Genomic DNA, 24,645 nt, shown 5'->3' with positions numbered 1-24,645 from the left:
ATATGAAAATGGCTTCCTCCGTCATCCCAGTGTTGGGGTTTAGCTCATGATGTCGTACAAATTCTCAAAATATAGAAACATGGCTCAAAGAGTGTTTAAAGATGGAAGTACAAGGAAAATCACCAAAACAGATCAATTGCAACGTTTATATGCGTGGCAGATCGACTGTTACTAACGATACAGAAGATGTAAGACTGCTGGGAACGATACTATGTGTGTCGTGGATAACCACACTTTTCTGCGACTGACTTGGGTCGTCCAATGTTCTTCAGCTTCGTCTTCTTCCTCCTACTGCTGCAACTTTCTCTGCAGCGTGATTTCTTCGTACCAGAGCCTCCTCTAAAACTACTTAAAGGCCCCAAACTACCCGACTCCCCTTTCTCTGCGAACTGGAACCTCTTATATATCACAACCACCGATTATAACTCGATAAAGTCTTCGATTATCCTCCTTTTTTTTCTCTCCAAGTTACGTACTTTCCTTCCCCTTTTAGCTTATCTCTCACGCGACTTCTACAGCTGTTGTATCTCCCCTGAATCAGAGAAGATATTTTCTCTGTTATTTTTGGAAGATTTCGTAGATGAATCAGGGAAGATATTTTCTCTCCAGTTCTTCCCAATATACAAATAAAATCCCGTAAACTTCGTTTCTTCCCTGTTTTATCCCTGTTTTTCCGAATCCAAGAGAGTTACCAAACCTGCTTTGAGGTCTAGTGTTAATACCAATCCATATCCGGGTCCAAATCCAAGAAAATATCGACCCAAAATCCTTCCAAAGTAACACACGGTGATTGTATGGTTACGCAGGTAGAGTTGTATTTTCCCGCCAAATTTCAAATGGGAAAAGATGAAGTGCCCCTATCCAACTCCAGGGTGCCTTTAACACTTGGGGTGTCCTGGGTGTAAATAGCAAGTGGTTTCCCCTTAGTAATTGAGTACCCCTTATCCAAAATGGGGGTCCGTATAGTAATTTTCTCCCACGAGCGCAAATACCACTTTTCGAGCCAATTTTCCCGCACAAGCTTATTTCTCCAAAAACACCTATAAAGACACAAAAAGTCATAATAAATACAAAATCGAGCAATAACAATATATACAATTGAGATTATATCAGACACCAAAATGTGTCTATCGCATATTCTTCCAAGCATACATAAAGAGAAATCTTCCTTTTCCTTCTCTAACACCATGTGTTTATCTAGGTATACAACTGGTTCTATTGCACTCTTAGGATTCACATTTTTCTTCATATTGACAGCTAAGTTGTTTACAATATCAGTAGAAATTTCAGATATGATGACAGAGTTGTTTGAGGAAGTAGTCATATGCAAGTGTTTTCCCCTTGTAACTTGATGACCCTTGTATCTAGATTTATACTTGAAATTTTTTGAACTTCTGACAATTAGTTTACAAACTAATATTAGAGATTCCCATTGAGAAAAGATGAGAATTAGATGGAGTATTGAGATATATCTCAAATCTAAAGAAGTAAGGGGAGGCATGGAGAAGACCAAAAGAAAATCGGAGCAGGAATAAAAAAACAAAAAGAGAAAGAGATGATGAAGAAGAAGGGATCTAGTTAGCACAGAACTAGACAGAGCAGAGAGAGGGACACAAAAACAATCAAGGGGAAAGGAAAAAACAAACCAGAGATAAAATACCTAAATTAGAAGACAACCCAAGTGACAATTCAATGAAGAATCACAGCAAAATCTGTAGAAAACCTAACCAACAACTCTGCCAACCCCGTAAGGTTGAAATAAAATTAGAAAATCAATTTTAAATCACTTACCTTAAGGAGATGATGAATTCTGATCTTCAATAACCAGGAGGGATCATAATAACACCAGTAAACACTCTCAAATCTCACGGATAAAGACCAGAAACACTCGAACAGAACACTAAAATTGAATTTGACTCAAGTCAAAGACCTAGAAATGCGATGTTGACTAAACCACTGTTTCAGACACTCTCTTTCCTAGTGTTTTAAAATTTTCTTCACATATGATAAAAGAAATCAAGATACCTATAAATTTTGTGCAACTATTTCCATTTCTAAACAAATATTTGCATCAGCCATCTATATTATTCTTCTATTCCCCATGCCATAATTGATGCAATCAAACAAATATTTGAGTCAAATAATGCAAAGGGTGTAAACGTTTTCTTCTTTTTTACTTGGCCACCAACTTGTTTCCTCATGTGATAATAAATACAAACACTTGAGTCAATCATACCAAAAGGGAATAATGTTTTCCTCAATTATTTTCTACTATCACTGTAACTATCCAATCCTAGACATCGATGGATCCCTACGAATCTAGTTGGAAACTAAAAAAAATTAGTAGGATTCAGTGTACCACATCGGCACTATTTATCATCCTAGCATTAAAAATTATTCGACTCACTAGTGAAACATTTTAAGTTGATATCAATGATCTGAATTCAAACCAGACATGTGCGGGACGCGCACATTGACATGTTGTCTCAGCGTCCAACGTGTATCCCGTATACGACGTCCGTCGGAACGGACACAACTCCAAAAATGCAGCGCTCGTTTCACGTGTGGGACCCAAATGTGGCCTCCTACTAATCCTAAGGACGACATGCCCGCCCTATGTGATGGGTTGTTTCCAAGGGCAACCTGTTTAGAAGATTTGTTCTACAATAGAGATAGAGAAGAAATAACAACATCCAAATACATTTAAAAAGGTGAATATGGTCTGGTGCAAGGATACATTTCAAATTGTGCAAAAACCCGGGAAGAATTTCTGACTTTACCATTACAATAGCAAGCCAAATTAGGCGAGTTTGGATTTTCTAACTAGTTTAGGCCTTGCCGGCACATATCCTTGTACAGTTGTACTTATATGTTTACGATAATATCTTTTCGTCAAAATTATTTGTAGTTGTTGGTAACCTCGATTCCAGAAGTCCTGTCTATGCAATATGCACTCACTTACATCGTACAGTTGGGGGTGTAATGTTAATCAGTAACTACTTAATAGGAATAGGTTTGAGTTTTTAGATGATCATACGATTATTTCAAAGAGAGATTTAACCACGATATGCTAAGGATAACCTCACAATTTAATTGTGTTAGAAGAACAAAGAAACCGTGGATAACCACATAAAAACAAATGTTTTGAAAGATGGGCTATCGAGAAATTTCCATGGCATGAGGTAAACATGCATTTGTATGTGCCAAACATCAATCTTTTTGTACCAACTTGAGGCTACTTGATTGTCTTCTTTATTCAAGAAAAAAAGTTTCAAAATTTCGAACAATGATTGACAAATTTGTTATATTGAGATGCTTGAGGAAACTGGCATCACCAAACACTGAAAAGTAGAGGTTGTTTGTTTTGCAAGTTTGTGGAATGATAACGGGAGAAAGGTATTCTGTGTTTAGGTGTATTCGAACTGATTATCATGCGTTGTATAGATTTCAAACACCACTTTAGAGAGACTAATTACTCTCCAGATAAGCTTGCAAAGAGGTGTGCGGTTGGATAGAAGTAATGTAACTATCCATAGTGAAAATCCTGAACCCACGTTGGGGTAAAATGGGTGTCTAAACAAGCCTAGTTACAAGATACGTTTTGTATTTGGTGGAGTCTTTAGTGTTTAATGAAACCAAATTCTTAGATAAAAATAAAAAATAAAATGAGAGGTGATCCTGGATATATTTGGCGAATCTTTTAACTTCATCGTTAATAATGCTTAGAAGAACATGATTTTGATTTAAGAAATAAGATACACATAAAAAAGAGATGATCTTGATTCGAGAAATAGTAGACACAAGGCCAGGCCTATACAGGCTTTCCATATTTCCAACCTATTTTTCTTTTTGGTGGTTTTGCAATTTATCATTTAAAAATCATAAATGCTTAAATTTTGGGCAATATGTGTATAGATCTCATAAATGAAGATCCAAACGTACAATAATGAAGGTAAGGCTGCACCAATTAGCAGACGCTTAAAAAAATCACCATAGTATCAAGCACCAACTTTTATTACCTTTATAGCAGTGTATTCATGGGGTTAGTCAATAAGGTATTGACCAACACATTCGTTGTATCGAAACAATGCTTAATATAAATGTAATAAACAATGCTTAATATAAAATGGAAATTTAATTTAAGATCTAAAGGTTTTCATTTATTATTATTACCGCAACTTCTTTCACAAGACATAAACTTAAACACTAATAAGAACTAACTAACAACTTCAACAAAAATCTAGTAAAATCTTTGGCCTTCTGGTTATCTTCATTTGAGGTATCTTGCACTCAACGCGTTCTTTAATAGTTTCTCCTTTGTTTTTGTAACTACGGTTTTTCACTTTCAAAATTTGAGTTTTTGTTTGCTTTTTAGCAGAACATTTCCTTGGATTAACTTCTAAAACTTGCGCTTCCCTTTTACTGTTTTCAGTTTTTTTTTTCTCAAACTACATATCTTGGAAACAACAACTTCAAGTTTTGCGTCACAAAAAAGTGTAATAGGCTTTTGAGACGTTTCACTTAAGAAATTCAAAACACTAGAATAAAAATTAGAAGAGTAGTAAATAAAATTCAAGAGGAGTGAATTTCGGTGAGAGTGGAGTATTTGAAGTTAGTGGTAATTTATTGTAGTAAATATGACAACTTTTTTACTATAACAAAACAGTTGTTGGCGGATTTACTTTGACCTCCAGCAGTCTTAATTCGCATGTGCAGATTTTCTAAACCCGCCAGTGTTTCATGAGAACCCTCCCAATACTTTTACTTTAGTGGAATGTCCACTTGCCCATCCATCTGGCCCAATATAACGCACAATACTTTTAACATAATGGAAAATCCACTTTGCTCGGTTCAATATATTTCCAATCAATTCAGTTCCATAGGAACTACCTTAACTAGATTAAAGATTGATTGATTAAAGGTAAACAACATATATGTTTCTGGAAAATCTTCACGAATTGCTCACAACTAATAATTTTTTAAGACCTTATTAAATAATCAAGAGGAAAAAAATATCAAAGAACAATTGATATATGTTTTGTAAAAGATGAAAACATTATCGTGGAATGCAAGACAGGTACGGATACAGATGATTTCAAGTATTTTTCTATTTCCACCCTTGATGACTTTATTTCAACTCTGCTTGATTTAAAGTCAACTTTTCTCTTAATTATTTTGGCTTTTCCTACAACAATATCTAAATTTGAAAACGCGACAGAGAGCCTTCAAATTTGTTAGATAGTGAAAACTCACTCAAACTTTAACACTTCACCTTTACTTACAAATCTAATTACTATTACATACTATCTGCTCTTATATTAGTTATACTCAAAATTGTGACATAATTTACATTAAAACACCACTCATTTTAATAAATTTATATTACTTAAACCATAAAAATGAGACAAAAAAAAATTAACTTGAAAATAGAAACAAAAATCATCATAACATGAAAAAGACTTTGCAAAGCACTTTATCAATCTCTACGATCAAAAATTCTAAACATACCATCTATATAGACAACCCAAAAACAACCCTTTCAAGTGTAGGCCCAAAAATGGCCCCCTGCTAATCCCAAAGAAGTCGGGCCCATCCTATGTGGAGGTTTCTTTAGAAGAGTTGCTCTACAATAAAGATAAAGAAGACATAACAACATCCAAGTACATCGAAAAGGGTGAATCTGGTCTGGTGCAAGGATACATTTCAAATTGTGCAAAAATCGGGAAGAATTTCAGACTTTACCACTGCAATAGCAAGCCAAATTAGGCGAGTTTGGATTTTCTATCTAGTTTAGCCATTGCCAGCACATACCCTTGTACTTATATGTTTACGATAGTATCTTTTCGTCCAATTATTTGTAGTCGTTGGTAATCTCGACTCCTACAGTCTTGTTTATGCAGTAAACACTCACTTACATCGTACAGTTGGGGGTATAATGTTAATCAGTAACTACTTAACAAGAATAGGTTTGAGTTTTTAGATGATCATACAATTATTTCAAAGAGAGAGTTAACCACGGTATGCTAAGGGTAACCTCACAAGTTAATTGTGTTAGAAGAACAAAGAAACCGTGGATAACCACATATAAAACAGATGTTTTCAAAGATGGACTATAGAGAAATTGCCTTGGGCATAAGGTAAACATGCATATGTATGTGCCAAACATCAAAAAAAAAAAAATTGTACCAATTTGAGGCTAGTTGATTGTCTTCTTTATTCAAGAAAAATAGCTTCAAAACTTCGAACAATGATTGACAAATTTGTTATATTGAGATGCTCGAGAAAACTGGCGTCACCAAACACTGAAAGTGGAGATTCTCTGGTTTGCAAGTTTGTGGAATCATACCGGGAGAATGGGCTGGGCTATTCTATGTTTAGGTGTCTTAAAACCGATTAACATGCGTTGTACAGATTTTAAACACCACTTTAGCGAGACTAATCACTCAGTAGATAAGCTTGCAAAGAGAGGCGTGATGCCGGATAGAGGTAATGTAACTATCTACAGTGAAAAGCCTGACCACGTTTAAGTAAAGTGGGTGTCCAAACAATCCTGGTTACAAGATAAGTTTTGTATTTGGTGGTGTCTTTAGTGTTTAATGAAACAAAATTATTGAAAATAAAATAAAATGGTGATCCCGGATATATTCAGCTAATCTTTTAACTAAAAATTATTAAAGATTTCAAAGAAGATAGTTTTGATTTAAGAAATGAGAGACACATAAAAAAACAGATGATCTTGATTTAAGAAATAAGACACAAGGCCAGGCCTATAGAGGCTTGCCATAATTTTTCTTTTTGTGGTTTCTCCATATATGTATTTGATTCATTCATAAAAACATAAATGCTTACATTTCGGACAACGTGTATAAGTCTAATAAATTAAGATCCAGAGGGACAATAATGAAGGCGAGGCTGCACCAATTAGCAGACACCCAAAAAAAATCACCATTCAACATCAATACTAAATTTTTATTACCTTCTTAGCAGTGTATCCGTGTGGTTAGTCAATAAGGTATTGACCAACACCTCTCATTGTACTGCTTTCCCTAGAATTGAATACCACGACCTATCTATTTTAATGTCTTCTCTAGCTTCAGCAGCATTGAAGAATCCCATGGATGATTTCAGTTTTCACAGAAGTTCAAAAATCCCATGTACTCGTGATTATGTATCATACTCAAGCTTTTTTGGATCCCCACGACACCTAAGAACAAACAAGATCAAAATACAATCAATACATTCATCTTCAAAGCGAAGTCTTAAAACACGAGTTCTCCGATAAATCATCATTAGAGAATAGAAGGCAGGGTTTTGAGAAATACCCATTGTTAGAGCACTTGCAAAGATGACAGCAGACAAAATGAATATAATGATTGAAGCTCTTTTCAGTATGGCAATTAGTTTCCTGATGAAACATTGGCCCCAGAATCCAGCTGCCACAGATACTGCAATAAGATATAGAGCTGCATGCACCCAAAATTAAACAGAACTCAGTGTTGCAACATTTGATTTCTTACGTGTAAACAAAATCGAAATATAAACGTGTAAAAATGGATATCCAAGAAATGTAAGTGCAACCTACCGTACGGAATTGGGAATCTCTTGAGGAAGTAGAATTCTACCACAGAAATGGACGATGAAAACATCATCACGAAAGTTGCTGTTGCACTTGCCACCTATAGATAAAAGCCAATTCCACCAACATTAACAAATTGTTTAAACTTTTCTTCACATATGATAAAAAGAAATCAAGATACCCATAAATTTTGTGCAACTGTTTCCATTTCCAAACAAATATTTGCATCAGCCATCTATACTATTCCTTCTATTCCCCATACCATATAATAGATACAATCAAACAAATATTTTAGTCAAACAATGCAAAGGGTGTAAAGTTTTCCTCTTTTTCTACTTGGCAACACAACTTGTTTCCTCAGGTGATAATAAATACAAACACTCGAGTCAATCCTACCAAAAGCGAATAACGTTTTCCTCAATTATTTTCCTCCATTATCCATAGGTTCCTAGGAATCTTGTTGGCAATTAAAAAACTAAGTAGGATTCAGTGTACCACATGGTAAACTAATTATCGATTATAAAATCATTTTAAACACTGATATCTATAATCTGAATTCGAAAATTACCGATATTTTGTACCTGGGGAATGACTCCAAGCTCAAGAAGAAGAGGGCCTAAAATGAAACCACCGCCTGAACCTAAAAGCCCACCAACTGTACCACCCAAAATTCCACAGAGTGCACAAAAAGCAATCTGAATTGCAGTCCACTGAATATTAGCTTCACAAACTGGTTCACTGTTACCACACGCTCTCCTCCTCTTACTCTCTCTATATAATCTTGCTGCTCCATATCCAAACACGCTGAGAGCCACAGGAAACTGCACACATAGTAATTACGAGATTAATTATGCTAAATGCATTTAATGGCACTCAAATTCAGTCGACAGAAATAATGTATTTAAACTGTCCACTTGTTTACTACAGACCAATAATCAAATCCAAACCACTTACTTGTAGAAGATTTAGTGTCCAATACCATGCACTGCAAACCTCAGTTTCGTTCTGTTTCCAACAACAACAACAAAAATTAAAAATTATGAAGAAAAAAGCCAGTTCTGAATTAATTTTTTATTGAGATTTAACAGTTGAGATGTGCACTTACCTTGATCATTTGACAGAGCAAAAATGCAACCCAGACAATCACTAACGCAAGAGTTCTTTTCCATCTAAGATTGAACAGTAAAATTTGCTGCAAGAATTTCAGAAAAATAATGCAAATTTTTTAATTCAGTATAAACCACAGAATATAGGAGGACTACTGATAAAGACATCAGACTTTGTTTTTTACTCACCAGTTTGGATTTCTCTTCTCTAGGAACCAGTGGTTCATATTCTGTATCAATCAGAACTGCATAAAAAATAGTTTAATTAGCGGTCTCTTAAGCATTATTATGGATCAGATGTTCTGTGACTAGCAAGGTTTCGATGCCTACGTTCGCCATTGGAGTTATGCAACGGATTAGCATTCTGCTTCTTCTCTTCTTCTGACTGCATGCATGAACAATAATTGTATGAGAAAAGATTAATGGTAATTGATGAAGAATTGTTAAAATTTTGAGAATCGGAAAACATACATTGAAGATTGTTTCTTGTTTCCACATTTCAATTCCTTTGAAGAATGACCTTGATGATGTCCCTGATTCAATCAAGAATCACAATCTGTTAGTTAGGCCAAAATTAAACGTGGTTTGATGGTGGCGTAAATAAGAGGTTTAATTACTCACCCAAGAAAAGAATGATAATGAGAATGGTGATGAGCCAGTAAGGAAAAACAACACTCAGTGCAACACCAAGTGTGATTCCAAGCATGAGCATGGGTTGGAATACAAGAGCAAGATCGTAATCGATAATCGGAACGTCTTTTGTGGGATGAGGGACTCTTAGATTGTACCAAACTGATGAGCATGATGCACCCATAATCATACCTGCAATTTCATATCCAAAATTAAATTAATCAGACTCACAACATGGGTTTCTCTAATTATGACCAATCCTGAGGATTAACTTACATTTCGATAAAGCAGCGGCAGACTTGGTATCGAATCCAACAATCAAATTCAGCATAGGAACAAAAATCCCACCACCTCCAACACCACCTACGGTCCCAAAACCAGAACCCAGAAATCCAATTATAGTTGCCAATACACTTCTCCAATTGAACTCAAGCGCCTGTTCATAAAAACAAGATTCAAATTCAAATCTTTCCTCCATATACACAACTGAACAGAGATGTGGAGATGGAGATGATGACGACTTACCGGCCAAACCTTGATGTCCCGTCCATTCTCTTGAGCCGAGTAAGACCCATTACTCGAATACGTTAGGTTCGAGTATTTAAAAGTAGATAACACAATATGAGGTTCTTCTTGATTAAGAAGTTGAAGAACATGGTTATTGAATGATGGTGAGCTGATGAAGAAAGTCGATAGAATAGCAATAGAGAAACATGTGAGAAGATACACTACAAATCCTTTTGTCGCCATGGCTGGCTACCTACTAAACTTAGCTTCTTCCCAAGAATAGAACTACTGCCCACCACCACCGTCTCAAGATCCTCTTAAGCACCTCTTCTTCTAAAACCAAAAAAACCAGACTATATTAGCAAATTTAACTGAAAACTTAATCGAGAGATAGAGAGAGATGGGAGTGAGACAGAGGATGGTTCCAAGAAGGTGAAGGTTTTATTGTCGTATAGAGAAAGAGGAGGGACCCTTGATCATGAGTCTGATTCTAAAACCATAAATTTGCCATCTGCACATGCCTTGGATCTTATCCCACAAAGAGATATATATATATATATATATATATATATATATATGCAGAGTCTGTGAACATGTGGTGCCATTAGTTGCTTGTTTCAGTTCAAACACCTCATCATCCAATTACTAGACGGTGTTTCATCTAGAAAAGGACACCCAAACAGAGCCAAACTCTCTTTTTCGGCTTATTTACTCTTCTCTGTTTATAAATTAATTATTACTTGCACGTTTCTATGACAAAAAATAATCATCAAAATATGCAAACTCTACAGTGTTGCTGCAGTATGTCAAACCGTGTAATAGACTATATTTATTAGCACAGTATCCAACGTCTCTTAAGATAATTAATGTAGTTTTTTCATGGCTAAAAATTTTGGTGCCCGCAAAGTTATGAAGTTACGATTCAGGTTGAGCGCCCGATGACTTTACTACTACTGTATTACAGTGAAGGGGTCTTATCTCGGTCACTGGATTTCAGTTAACCGAAGATAAAGATATCCCCGGAAAATAATCCTTACCAGCATTTCACCAAGACCACATACATAGAGTGGACCAGCATACATATAATTAATACTACCTCTGTATGTCTCTGCTGAATTGTGGTCTAATCCAATCCAACTAACAGTGATCGGAATGGCTTTTATATGGATCTCCTAACTACCATACCTCTGAGTGAACTTTTCTCATTAATGGAGTTGTATATTCATTATTCCAGTGCCATCGCACAATCATAGTAATTAAAGTGAGATTAAACATTGTCAAAACCGATTTTCTTCATACACTACTACCATGGCATTCAGTTGTTTGGGTTCATTATTTTTTTTTTCTTTTTAAGGTTTTAGTGGGATCTTTTTGGCGGTCTTTTCAGAAGAGTTGTTAAACCCAAGGTAGTCAATTTCGGATTTCGGATTGTCTCGACACCGAGATACTGGTACAACTTTGTCTCGGGGAAATTCTGTTTTAAAATCTCGGTAAAATCTCGGTTTCATATTTTATATCCTCGTATCGATAATCACTTAAAAGAAACATAGTATTATTAAATCTGGTTGTTCACCTTCCTCGTCATCAACACCAAATAATAATTTTAGCTCAAGAAATTCAAACACAGCAACAATCAATAATACTAGTGAGTGAATTAATCTTTTTAATTTTTGTAAGTGAGATTAGTCCACTCAATTTAAAAAGAAAAAAAAATCCGGCCAAGACAAATCAATTCCGACCGAAAAACGCATTTTCGGCTTTCGCAAAGATTTCGTCCGACCGAAATTAACAAAATCGTGTCTTCTTGGACCGAAATCCGAAATTTCGACGAAATTTCGGCCGAAATGACCGAAATCGACTACATAGATACACGTTAAACCTAACATAACAAACTTCCTTAATAAATTGAGTGAGTTATAAAATTCTGTATTGCTTTGAAAGGCAAGTTATACACATCTTGGTAATTGAAAGCTGTAATCCCTCGCATCATGCATTAAAACGTTAAATTAAAGAAAATGTGTGTGACCCAATTAATTAGTGGGGTTCAAAAATAGAATAGCACAAGGGAATTGCATGATTTTTACCTTGATTGTTGTGATGACAAATAGATGATAAGAAAATCGTGAATGCATGTAACATTTTGATCGACTATGTGGTTATAAGAGCAGTGGTGGTCAGAGAGTGCTCTATGTGGTCCTAAAATTGATAACTTGACTCATCAACTTCATGTGTTTATACATGTACATGACCACAAATCTACCACTACCATCTCTATGCTATCTCACACCTTGTTTACACTAATAGCCTTTTTAGATACGGTAAGAAGAATTGCTTCTGATTCTAAAGAAACCGAAATCAATCTCAAAAGTCAAGCAATTCGCTTCATACAAAACTGATTTTTTAAATTCTAGAAGTCATTCCAAAGCAGACGTTTTTTTTCTTATCCTAACAAATTGTGATCACACAATGACAATGTACAAGATTGTAAAAATTTATCTAAAGCTCGGTCATAAACAAAAATAGATATTTTATGCACCAACCCGGTTGCTAGATAGGCTGCTCATAAATGTTTGCCCGCGCAATATGCATGAGAATGACGTCTAAGACGTAACCTAAATTTACTGCCTATTATAAGAATCATGCCAAACAATACATCTCCATGAAAATAGCCATGCCATAAATATGCCAAATTCCATACCGAATTCTCTTTGCAATTCTTAACAAGAAACAAATTCAAGCAGAAAATGGACAAATTCTTTATGTACAATTCATCATTTACCAACCAAATTCATGCATCAAATAACAGACTAGATTCATGACAATGTAGTTTGAGGAAATCTACGTACGTACCTTTCTATCGATTGAATATTCGGATCAAGCAATCGAAGAGAGACAAAATTAGAAAGCTTTTGAAATCAAGAAATCCACCAGAAAAAAGAATTTTTATCTTTTTCTTTGTTTTTGAATTTTTATGGGTTAGGTTCCAAAAATTTGCATGAAACTTCAAAAAGATGGGAATATCTTGTGTTTGTGGTGTTAGGGTTTTAGTGCACCATTAGTTTAAAGAATTGAGAAAAAAAAAAATTAGAGAAATTTTGGGTGGTAATTTTTCCTTTTCAATGAAGGATAATGATGGCTGCTAATTATCAGGGGCAGATAAATGCTCGTAGGGTCCTAATTTTACGGGACTAACGGCCCACCAATTCTAAATTACCGCAGAAAAAATTGTTCCTAAAAGATCTCCATTTTTTATATTTAAACCCACAACAAGGGCAAGGCCTAACTGAGGCGTCTATTGTGGGCATTTATATGCTTTCTGCAAAATTTGATTTGAATTGTCGCCGTCACCCATTGATGATTTTTCCGCTCATAATTATATCACATGGTAATTGTACTAATATAGCTGCACATTCAAATTCAAGCATTGATGCTTTGAGTAGTAGATCTGGAACAAGCAGAAAGTTGGGTAATCTGAAGCCCTCATTTTTCATACTTATCTGATTGAAGCTTCATCACCTAGACTGGAATGCACTTGCTGCACTCTGAAAATGACTGTTATCTGTCAACGGCAATGTGGGACTTGAAATTCATTGCAAATTTCCCAAACTAGGTAGACACAAATGGGGCCGATGTTAGTTCGGAGACTATCTGGATCCTAAGACTACCACATAAGCTGTGGATAGCGAATTGTAACTGCACTTCTTTTTTGAGTAATGGGCGAATTCATATCGCTGGGGGTCGGTTGACTCCCAAAAATCTTTGAATGTTCTACCACCTCAACAAATAGTGTCACATTTCCTTGAATAAATGGCAACACGATACAAATGTGTTTGTTGATGTGTGTTCTAGCTGTACTGCCTGCTTCTTTTCATAAACAACAACTAAGTTTCCACAAGGCAGGGATCACAGAGAAGGGCTATGGTAACATTGATGGAGACAACAGCTTCAACATCAAACCGGTGAAAGTGGAGATTTAATTACAGATACTGTAATGGCCTTATGAAAAGGGATGTTAACCAAACATAAGAACTGCTACTAACATGGTTGATAATGGAACAGATAAATTGTCATCAAGTACCTCTGTCGTTGGGAGGGATTCTACTAACGTTGCCACCAAGGACACTTGTAGATGACCAATCCAACTCGAAGTATCCCAGAGCAGTGAAGTAGTTGAGCATCCTACAAAGAATTAAAAATCATCTCAAATTTAAAAAGCTATTACCGCAGTTACCTATATAGCAAAAAAAATTCAACTTTAGTCCTAATGTTTGTGTTGCTGGTTAGCCTAGTTCAACCGATTGCTATTAACGTACCCAATGGAAATTAAGAAACCAAATGTGAACATGGATATGCTGCCAGCCCAACTCTTCTGCTGGTTATATGGTAGCTTTTGTTTTCCATATCTTCTCCCAATTATATCGGCAACTCCTGTAAGAAAGCTAACATCAGTTGGTGGTTAATTGGAAAACGGCAGGCACAACTATTGAAGGTGGAAGGTGATTATTACCATCCCCACCACACATCATTGCCAATGACATAATCCCGACCGGAGAGTCACGCCAGAAGGCAACAGCAGAGAGGATCAATACCAGCACATAACAGAGGGGTCCTTTTAGCAATTCCCTGAGAGTTTGAACAATTTACAAATATGTTAACCTGAAAATCTCTTTTTACGGAAGGAAGAGACTCGATACTAGTGCTTGACCAAATTACCTTGGATTACCCTCGCGAGTGACGGACTTCACAAGACCTGCATCTGTTGTGAGTGATAAGCCATTTAAGATAAGCCTTGCACAATTCACAAAAGGAACAACAGCAGCAAAGTAGCGAGCCTCTGCAGAGTTGCTATTCTAGGTTCATATGCAGAAATTCAGCACAAGAAGATGGGAAGGAAAAAAAATAGCTTTAAACAATGATGAAATAAAGTGAGAAAGAACCACCTGAAGATCGGCCAACAAGACAGGAATAGCAACCCTGACAATACATGCACCAGTTTCTACTCAAATTCTGCTCTAAATGAAAGAGGTAAAAATCAGTTTAGAAGAAGTGTCCATATTGAATTCAATAAACACACACATATGTTATACTAGAACTAAGAGATATGTCTCGTATTTCGTAGGCCGAGTCGCAGCGCAATACTAGAACTCAACTGCATACTCAAATTAATTATGTATAAACATAGATCGACATGAGTTACGAGCATGGTAGTTACTTTAATGATCCAGCAAAACACCAAATATGTAGTCTTTGTTCAACTTACAGAGACCTTGCATTTAATAGCACGCGCGGACAGTGCCTAGCTAAAGAGTTGTATACCTCGAGTCCTTATTATTTAGATAGTTATAAGTTAAAACATAAACCCTTTTTATTTTCGTTATTTATTCTTAATGCCAATGGGAACCACAACTTCAAGTTAAATTGATGTGAAACTCCTTACATATGCATACAGTACAAGTTCTGAAACTCCAACGTGGCCACACTTCCCAAGTAGAACAACAAGAAGAAAGATAGTTGGCCCGGAATTATTTTCAGTTTTGAGTGTGCAATACAGCAAATTAAGGTGTTGTACTTGTACCACATCGCCGGGTATTCTTTTGTATAAACATTTTGGATCCATAATAATGACCCGAATGAGAATTTTAATAATGTTAAGAATCCTGTTCATTTATCACATGTAAGTACTAGCTTCAGATCAGCATGGTTGTGTTGTGTGGTGTTCATTTTTTCTCTCTCACAAGTAGCAGAGTACTTGTCACCATTCACTGCAGCCTTTTAACCTAACTTATAGGTTCAATACTACAGGGAAAATGGCACTCTCTGACAATTCTGAGTACAAAAATTATTACTACCTTCCAAAAATTTCAAGGACATAAATTACGATTACATCCCAAACATTTCAAGTACAAAAACATAAACAAGGGTTTAGACTAAGCTAACTCATGTTTACTAATCTTGCCTTAATCATAAAGATTGGTAAATTTTCTAAAACTACATTCCAACTTTCAAAATTATGACTATCTACTACCGTTTTTGTCTTTAAAAATCAATAGCAGGACAGCATATTTTGTGTAATTTCAAGGTATAATTGCACTTTCTGACTAGGAGATTTACACCTGCCGAGGAAAAACCCAAAGTTTCTCCAGCGGAACCCTTTTGGAGACGTGGCTTTATCTAGACTGTGAATGCCATTGATAAATGAGCCCCAAAGTTTCAAACTGATTGTTGAGATCTCTCTGGGATTTCCCACCAATTGTTTTTAATCAATGGAGGATATTTCCATGGAAAATCATGTGGAAAAATCTCGCCATTGATTTGAAAATGTGGAGTCCAGTGATCTATGACATTCACAGCCTAGATCAAGCCACATCTCCAAAAGGGTTCCACATAGGAAACATAAGGGCTTCCTCTTGGTGGATACAGGAAAAAATAATTTGATCTTAACGTTTACAATTATCTCCAAAAGTTTTTCAAGAACAACAACTAGGGGGTGAATCATAAAATTGCCCTTATAGCTAATGAAATGACTCAGTAACACAGAAACTAGTGATTAGTCTAATTTATGTTTGCTAACGTTGGGTTAATCATAAAATTGCTGAATTCACGTCATGTAACGCGTTCTTCACGATATAATACTAGTGTATTACTATCAATAAAAGTAAAAGCCAAGAAGTACTTCCCAATATCTTGTATAAAAACAAACAGTAGCAACAAAGCAAGTAAACTAAATCCTATTTTTACCCATACATAATTACATCGATCTCCTGATTTTTAATACTACAATTCCCCTGAAATCCAACGAAATGATAAACTCTAAAAACAAAAACATAACCCCTTCTTATAGATAATCACTAACCTGTTGAAAAACTTGATTCTTAGTAATATTATCAAAAACCAGGGAATAGGCTCCTGACCGTCACAAGACCAGTAACAGCTACATCTTGTAAAATTATGTTGCTTTGATCTGAATTGAAGAAATTCAATGAAGAATAAACCGTGGAAGAAGAGGAATTTGAAAACCAAGTAGTCTATAGCTTACCTACTAATTTAAATACTAATTTCGTGTTGTCTAGTTCTACACAGCTTTGTTGCGACATTAGTGTTTTAGCAATAATTTTAGATACAACATGGGTATTTTATGAACATTTAATTTAACAGGCAAGTCTCTGAGAATTTGGACAATAGTTTAACGGAATTCTTGTGGGCATTCTGGATAAACATTTTGGATACAGAACGACGACCCAGACGGCGTTCCTGATAATGTAAAAGAATCTAGTTGGTTTATCACATGTAATTACTATGAGAATGAGTGCTGTTCATTTGTTAAATATATGTACATTGTACCACAGGACTCATCAGTTGTCACCATTCAGTACACCCATTCTGCCTAACTTTTTAGGAATAATACTACATACTCATAGGAAAAGAATTTCTCTCACAATTCCGTGCACAAACGATAACATCCTAAAATTTTCTAGTACAAAAAAAAAGACTGTTTAGCCTATCATCTAATCGATGTTTGCTAGTCTAAGCTGAATCATAAAAATTAGAAAATTTCCTTAAACTACATTCTAATTTATGACCATAAACTACAGTTCATGTCATTAGAAATCAACTACAATGGATTTTGTCTAACTACAATCTAATTTACGACAATGTACAACAGTTCTTGCCATTTGAAATCAATTGTAGTACAGTGTTTTGCGATCGAGAGTAGTTCTACACCCACTGAGAAAAAATCCAAGAATGTTCTCGTGGAACTCTTTTGGAGACGTGGCTTTATCTAGCCTCTGAATACTATGGATAACTGAGTCTCAGATTTTCAAGTCAATGGTTAAGATACCTTGACAGATTTTCCATGGACGTTTGAAATAACAATACTTTTTAATCAACCAAGATATTCCCGTGGACATATTTCACCCTTGATTTAAAAATGTACTCAGTGATCCATAACATTCACAGCCTAGATTAAGCCACATACTCAAAAAAATTCCACCGGAGAACCTTAGGTTTTCTCTCTAGTGGATGTAGAACGACTATCAAGAGAATTCTAATTAAATTTGATCGTAGTAATTACTATCCTCTCCTGAAGATTTCCAGAACAGAAACTGGGGTTTAACCCCTGATCCATGGTTGTTAATATAAGGTTCTTAGATTACGTAATAATTTCAAATGCACTATTAGCCTAAAATCTAATGATGTATGATAAATCCATTAGCACATAACAAAAATCAGCCTGGATAATGTTTGCTAATCTTGGGGTTAATCATAAAAATTTATATTCTGATCTTACAATTCTCCTAAAAGCCAAAGAAATGATAAATTCATCATTAAATAAAACAAACCCCATCTTATAGATAAAATACAGTACTAACCTGTTGAATAACTTGATTCTCAGTAAGATTATCAAAAACAAGAACAAGAGAATAAGCTCCAACCATAACAAGACCAGTAGCACCAACATCTTGTAAAACAATGTTGCTTTGATCTGAATTGAACAAATTCAAAGAAGAATAAACCTTAAAGGAAGATGAATTTGAAGGATAATGGTGACGATTATGACGAAAAAGAAGTAATGGAAGATCTTTGGTAGTTAAAGAAGCTCCAATGTGATTCTGTAAATTATGACAGAAATTTAATGGTAGTGGAATGACGATGTTGATGTAGTATTGACATTTTTGAAGGAAATGACGATAAGATTGATGCTCTGTGGCTCATGATACTTTCACTCATTTTACTACCTAGTACTACTCACTATTTATGTGGGTAGCTTTGATGAAGATTTGGCTGTTCTTTTATCATCACGAACGTTATTTCTATCAAAATTTACCAAACAAAAAGAATATGGACTGGGACTGGGACCTATATTACCTTAAAAGGTGTGCTCCTGGGAAGTTACCTTAATAGGTGTGCTCCTGGGAAGTTACAGTGGGATTGGGCCCATTGGGTAACTTTAATAATTTGGATGCAACTGGCTCACTGCCTGGGGTCTATTATCACATTTGGCATTGTAAAGAATTTTAGAGGTTAACTTCGCTACTACTGAAGAAATCCAAGATATAGGTAGCAAAAGCAGATACATATGAATTTTAGCAAAACAAATTCCGTCGAAATTGAGATCGTTGGATCATTGATGGAATAAATTGAGTTGCTAAGTGGGCATCAGCTGTTTTGCAGGGAAGGGTGAGTATGGAACATTAGACTCTCGTGCACCATTAACCCGTGAAGCTAATACAGATCCTGAATATTCGTGCTTTACAACGTGTGTGCAAAGTACGATGAGTAGACTTGAAGTTGGATTCAATCATATGTAAGACTCTTCGTAAGATGTGCGCAGTGTTCTTTGGAGAAACAAACCAACGTAAGAAAATGCGTTGGCTTTCCTGGGAAAAAATACGCAGACCCTAAGCAACAAGGTGGCTTGGGCGTGAGAGATCTCAAAGCCACAAATATATCCTTTGTATGGGTCAGAAAAGAAGGCATTGTGGATCGAGAAAGGTTATAAAAGAACAGTAAATGAAACGGAAGAAGCTATGACGCCAGGTAGTGACACAAAATCTCAAGCAAACCTGTCTTAGAAGAGAATACTGAGATTCAACTAGGTGATAATGAATCAAACTAACTTTTGTCTGGATAAGTGGAACGGTACTGCAAACTTAAAAGAGTTGTACAAGCTTAGCTCAAAAAAGAAGGAACATGTAGCTGCAATGGTTTCCACACATGGGGAATGGGATTTACTCTGCCAAGGAACTCTTATGGTAATCCGTGAAAACAATTTGGCTGCATTATAACGATCCAGACAGCATTCTTAATAATGTCAAAGAATCTAATTGACATCTAAGTCCCAGCATTTTTTTTTTGATCCATACAACAACAAATTATAATAGATAGCACAAATAATGTACCTCTCCACTCCTTCACAGTGAAGAAGAGTCAGAAAATAGGCCATGCACAAACCAACTATATGTTTCATACAAGAAACATAGAATCCAAATGAGTGGTGTTCATTTGGATAACTCTCATCTCAATATAGTACAGTAACAGTACTTCTCACTTGTCACCATTCAGTACAGCCATTGTGCCCAACTTTTTGGGAACAATACTTAGGAAATGATGTTCTCTCACTATTGCAAGTACAAAGTACAGAAACAAAAAATATGTTTAGCCTATAATCTAATCCATGTTTCCTACCTAATAGCGGCTTAATCATAATAATTACTAGTAAAATTTCTTAAATTCCAGTCTGATTTCTGATTTATGGCTACAGATCTTGGCTCTAGCATGTCATTAGATTTTTTGCTTAACTTCCAGGTACATTAGCAACAACAAAAATCAATTTATGACGAGTATTTCTGCATAAAATCAACCTAGGGTTAGCCTTTTCATGTTTCCTAATCGTGGGTTAATCATAAACCTTGCTAGGCTTCTCTAAATTAAAATCCAACAAAATAAACATAACCCCATTTTATATAGAGAAGAAACAGTACTAACCTGTTGAATAACTTGATTCTTAGTAAGATTATCAAAAACAAGAACAAGAGAATAAGCTCCAACCATGACAAGACCAGTAGCACCTACATCTTGTAAAATTATGTTGCTTTGATCTGAATTGAACAAATTCAATGAAGAATAAACCTTGAAAGAAGATGAATTTGAAGGATTATGATGAAATAGAAGTGATGGAAGATCTTTAGTAGTTAAAGCTCTAGTTTGATTCTGCAAATTTGGACAGAAATTTAAGAATGGAGTTCTGGTGGTGGGTTGTTGTAGTATCGACATTTTTGATGGAAGCGAAGTAGTTGTAAGTGTGAATGATAAGGTTGAAGCTCTGTGGCTCATGATACTTTCCATCCGAGACTTGCTACTACTAGACAGTACTACTTGTTGCAGTGAAGCGGCTTCTGTCGCCACTTTTTAAGGGTATTTACTAGAACATCGAACGTACCCGCATTACCTTGAAAGTTGTGTTAGCGGGGGAGTTACAAGTAGGGTTTCAGTGTAATTTTTTTTGTTTTACTTAATTTTGTTCTCGAGTTTTACCAAGGGTGTCGTCAATGGTCAACCCTGTGCTTTACTCGAAGTTAAGAGGCACTTGTCACTTGTGTATAGCAACCACATAGGTTAGAAAAATATATAATCATTAAAAAATACTGAATGGAGACAGTGGAGCTGTAAAATGGACAGATAGTGTAATCATGAGGATTGTGCTGAGTTATTAAAAAAAATTAATAATTGGGTAATTACTTATGTACTCAGATAAACAAATTATGCGGCAGATTTGCTAGTAAAAGATGCACTTACTATGACATCTAGCTCTTCCTGGATTAATGAAGCCCTTGAGTGACTAAATTCTCTTCTTACACAGAAACTTCATGTATCAGAAACTTAATTATTAATTTATTTTTTCTTTTTTTTTTTTGAAACTGAAAATTAAATTGATTAAGCTTGATTATTTACAAACTGAGTTTGTTCCTGCACAATGGCAGTAATCTCAACTGGAGAATTTAACAACCATACACTACTTAATCTTTCTACTCTAGCAAGTTTAGATAACTTGTCTGCTACTTTATTCTGTTCTTAGGTATATGTTTACAATATCAGGAACTAAACATTCAAAATAAAAGTTTAATATCTAGGATTAAAATTCGAAACCTTCAATCTATATTGAAAACTTCATTGTTAACTGCATCCACCACGATCTTTGAATCCAGCTCGAAGACGACCTTCTCTAATTTCTGCTCCTTAGCCCAATGCACTGCCTCCCATAACCCTCTACTTTTAGCTTGTTCCGCACTCCATATATGGTTCAAATATATGCATTTTGATCCCCTATGGGTACCTGCAAAATCACAGATAATCAGTCCTACTCCACCTGTTTTATTAATATGCTGAAACGAGCCATCACAATTAATTTTAAAAGTGTCTCTTGAAGGAGGAGACCAGTGCAAGTTAGTTCTAGAGATAGAAAGATTAGCCCTTGGGGTAGAAACTTGTTTAGCTTCAAACTCAGAGATCTCTTTTCTGCACTTATGTGTGATCATTTCTGGAGTAACTTGAATATTGTTGAAGGCTTTTTCACATCTAAAAAACCATATGCACCATACTACTATCGTTATTTTAAATAATACCTCCTCTTGAACCTGACGCGCATTGAGCTTATCAAACCAATCACAGAACCAGTTCATAAGATTATCAGTATTCCCCATGTGCAGACCAAAGACGGAAAATCAAACTAGTCTTGAGATATTAAAACCCAATATACAATGACCTGGAGATTCCAAAACTTGGTTGCAGAAAGGGAAGTTATGTGTTCCATCTTGAATAAAATGTTGTAACTTATCTCTTGTTGGGAGGATATCTTTAACATATCTCCAAACAAATTGGTTAATTCTGGGAAGAAGGGGTAGCTTCCATAGTTTTTTGAAGATACCTTTCATTCTTGGACCAACTGAGTCGTTACCATGTTTTTCCTCCAGCATTTTCCTATAACTTGACTTTACAGAGAAACATCAATTCCTCTCAAGGGACCACACAAGTCTGTCTTCAAAGTTATGATGTATAGACATCTTGAGAATAAGAGTTACTGTGGCTGGCTCAAATAAGGAGGAAAGTAAACTGATGTTCCATCCACCTGAGATTCGATTAAATAGTTGAACCACAAAAATGTAGTTCTGATGGTGTGAAGCACTAGCTTTAGGAATAAAAGTATTATCAAGACCTTTTATCCATCTATACTGCCAAATTTGAATCTTCTCCCCATCACCAACTGACCACAGACTGTATTTTTGACAAATTGCAGCTCTGAGCTAATACTCCTCCAGGACCATGTGGATTTAGGGTGGTCTCCTGCATTAAACACTTGGCCATTAGGAAAGTATTTAGCTCTAAGTGATCTAGCACAAATGGAAGAACATAGTTTCCAAGCAGATTTAGCTAGGAGTGCTCTGTTGAAAACCTCAAGATCTCTAAACCCCAGACCTCCTTCTTCTTTAGATTTATTGACTTCTCTCCAGGTGATGAAGTGTTTGCCTTTATTGTTTTTCTTATTTCTCCAGAATTGTTGTGAACTGAATTTAACTTAGAGATAGTAGAATCTGGAATTCTAAAGCTACTCATATGATGCACTGGAATGGAATTTGTTACATTCCTAATCATCACAGATCTCCCTGCTTCAGAAATGTTAATACAAGACCATTTTGAGAGTCTAGCTTCTTCCATCTTTTGAACAAGACAAGAAAAATGAATTTTCTTATTTCTTCCAACAAAAAAATGTAAGCCTAAATATTTTTCACTGGCAATGTCAAGTTGTCTAACCTGGAGAAGACCACTGATCAACTGAGAATTAGAAGGACTTGTGTTCTTACTGAAATAGACAGCTGACTTATGAAAATTGATTAGCTGACCTGAACACTTACTGAAATCTTGTATTACTTGAAGTAATTTGTTTGTTTGAACTTGGTTTGCTTTTCAGAAAAGTAAGCAATCATCTGCAAACAATAAATGGTTAATTTTTGGTGCAAATCTTGAAATTTCATACTTGTTAACTGATTCTTCATTTCAAGATGGTTAAGATTCCTTGAGAAAGCTTCCATAGCAAGTATGAAGAGATAAGGAGACAAGGGATCTCCTTGTCTTATACCCCTTGTAGGAATAAAGGAAATTGATGGAGAGCCATTAATCATAATCTGGGTTGTACTGATGCATTGATGAATTAGCTGACGGAACTTGTCACAAAAACCAAACTTCTTTAGAACATCTATGAGAAAACTCCACTCTAATCTGTCAAAAGATTTTGACATATCCATTTTTAATGCAAGATGGACTGTTCTACCTCCTTTATTCTTCATTGCTTTAACTAGTTCTTGAACCATACAAGTATTTTTGAAATAAGTATCCCTGGTACATAAGCAGATTGCATTGGAGAAATGATATTGCAATGTGTTTCTTTAATCTGAGGGTGATGACTTTTGAAATGAGCTTGTAAATAGTATTACATAAAACAATTGGCATATAATCCCCTGGCTTATGTGCTGAAGTAGTTTTGGGAATTAATGAGACTCTTGTGTTGTTAAGCTTCTTAAGAAGAAAACATGAAATGAAGAAGGATTGAAATATCTTGCAGACATCATCTTTAACAATATTCCATTGAGATTGATAAAAGCCTGGTGGAAAACCATCTGGTCCAGGTGAAGTCCAAGGTTCCATTAAAAATAAAACATCGTGAATCTCTTGATAAGAAGGACCAGCTACTAAACTTGCATTGTCTTGATCATTAATGCATTTTGGAATATGTTGAATAAAGTTTTGACTGTCTTCAGGATTAGAAGTAGAACTTATCTTTTTGAAGTGAGAAACAAGGAGATATTTAACAGAGTTTCTGTCTTGACACCAAGAACCATTTTGAGACTGTAAATAATCTATTATATTTCTTGTTCCTCTATGGTTTGCTCTTATGTGAAAATAATTATATTTTATATCCACATCATTGTAAAAATGATCCCTGGATTTCTGTCTGTTGGAACTAGCTTGGATTTCATTTAAAGAATTAATATCTTTTTCCAGTCTGAACGTCTGTAGCTTGGAGAAGAGATAGATCTTGTTGAAGCCCATTGATTCTTTGTTGAATATTACCAAACACACTTTTACTCCAAATAGATAAGATATGTCTAGTATTAGAGAGTTTATCTGCTAAAATGAAAGTTGCAGATCCTGCACTGTTAGATTTCCAAGCATTCATAACTTCATTGATACAAGAATCATTTTCAAGCTAGTGTTGAAAGAATTTACAGTTTCTACCTGAAGTACTAGTGATAGAATAAAGTGACAACA

At 35.4% G+C, this 24,645-nt stretch overlaps 3 protein-coding genes across 4 annotated transcripts; all 3 read right to left on the bottom strand.

Moving 5' to 3' along the window:
* Nucleotides 1-6,736: 6,736 nt before the first annotated feature.
* LOC113338795 (sulfite exporter TauE/SafE family protein 4-like) lies at nucleotides 6,737-12,897 on the bottom strand. The gene is made up of 13 exons (XM_026584181.1): nucleotides 12,670-12,897; nucleotides 9,838-10,152; nucleotides 9,589-9,748; nucleotides 9,304-9,504; nucleotides 9,154-9,215; nucleotides 9,013-9,067; nucleotides 8,872-8,927; nucleotides 8,682-8,768; nucleotides 8,531-8,581; nucleotides 8,158-8,397; nucleotides 7,583-7,676; nucleotides 7,323-7,463; nucleotides 6,737-7,204 (listed from the first exon to the last, which is right to left on the bottom strand). Exons 2-13 carry the CDS (start codon nucleotides 10,060-10,062, stop codon nucleotides 7,125-7,127), a joined length of 1,452 nt encoding a protein of 483 aa, XP_026439966.1. The 5' UTR covers nucleotides 10,063-10,152; nucleotides 12,670-12,897; the 3' UTR covers nucleotides 6,737-7,124.
* A 686-nt stretch (nucleotides 12,898-13,583) lies between these two features.
* Nucleotides 13,584-20,751, bottom strand: LOC113338407 (probable phytol kinase 1, chloroplastic). 2 transcript variants are annotated; one of them, XM_026583843.1, is made up of 6 exons: nucleotides 20,308-20,751; nucleotides 14,760-14,826; nucleotides 14,533-14,653; nucleotides 14,327-14,442; nucleotides 14,133-14,247; nucleotides 13,584-13,998 (listed from the first exon to the last, which is right to left on the bottom strand). In XM_026583843.1, exons 1-6 carry the CDS (start codon nucleotides 20,665-20,667, stop codon nucleotides 13,890-13,892), a joined length of 888 nt encoding a protein of 295 aa, XP_026439628.1. In that variant the 5' UTR covers nucleotides 20,668-20,751; the 3' UTR covers nucleotides 13,584-13,889. The 2 variants fall into 2 exon arrangements, with proteins under 2 accessions (XP_026439628.1, XP_026439629.1); XM_026583844.1 differs by having other exon boundaries at nucleotides 14,533-14,575; nucleotides 20,308-20,747.
* A 719-nt stretch (nucleotides 20,752-21,470) lies between these two features.
* LOC113338546 lies at nucleotides 21,471-22,022 on the bottom strand. Its single transcript, XM_026583942.1, has one exon. It carries the CDS (start codon nucleotides 22,020-22,022, stop codon nucleotides 21,471-21,473), a length of 552 nt encoding a protein of 183 aa, XP_026439727.1.
* Nucleotides 22,023-24,645: the final 2,623 nt, after the last annotated feature.

Source organism: Papaver somniferum, unplaced genomic scaffold (genome assembly GCF_003573695.1).
Source record: "Papaver somniferum cultivar HN1 unplaced genomic scaffold, ASM357369v1 unplaced-scaffold_19, whole genome shotgun sequence".
Classification (NCBI taxonomy): domain Eukaryota; kingdom Viridiplantae; phylum Streptophyta; class Magnoliopsida; order Ranunculales; family Papaveraceae; genus Papaver; species Papaver somniferum.
Note: the sequence above shows the minus strand (reverse complement) of the source record. Positions and strands in the feature narration are given on the sequence as shown.

Excerpts from the sequence above, each read along its gene's own strand:
- LOC113338795 (XM_026584181.1), bottom strand. The coding sequence starts at position 10,062 with ATGGCGACAAAAGGATTTGTAGTGTATCTTCTCACATGTTTCTCTATT. Across the intron at positions 9,216-9,303 it reads CATTATCATTCTTTTCTTGG|GGACATCATCAAGGTCATTC; the intron begins GTGAGTAATTAA and ends TGATTGAATCAG. Across the intron at positions 7,205-7,322 it reads TGCAAGTGCTCTAACAATGG|GTGTCGTGGGGATCCAAAAA; the intron begins GTATTTCTCAAA and ends GTTTGTTCTTAG.
- LOC113338407 (XM_026583843.1), bottom strand. The coding sequence starts at position 20,667 with ATGGAAAGTATCATGAGCCACAGAGCTTCAACCTTATCATTCACACTT. Across the intron at positions 14,654-14,759 it reads TCTTGTTGGCCGATCTTCAG|AGGCTCGCTACTTTGCTGCT; the intron begins GTGGTTCTTTCT and ends GCAACTCTGCAG. Across the intron at positions 14,443-14,532 it reads ACTCGCGAGGGTAATCCAAG|GGAATTGCTAAAAGGACCCC; the intron begins GTAATTTGGTCA and ends TCAAACTCTCAG.
- LOC113338546 (XM_026583942.1), bottom strand. The coding sequence starts at position 22,022 with ATGGGGAATACTGATAATCTTATGAACTGGTTCTGTGATTGGTTTGAT.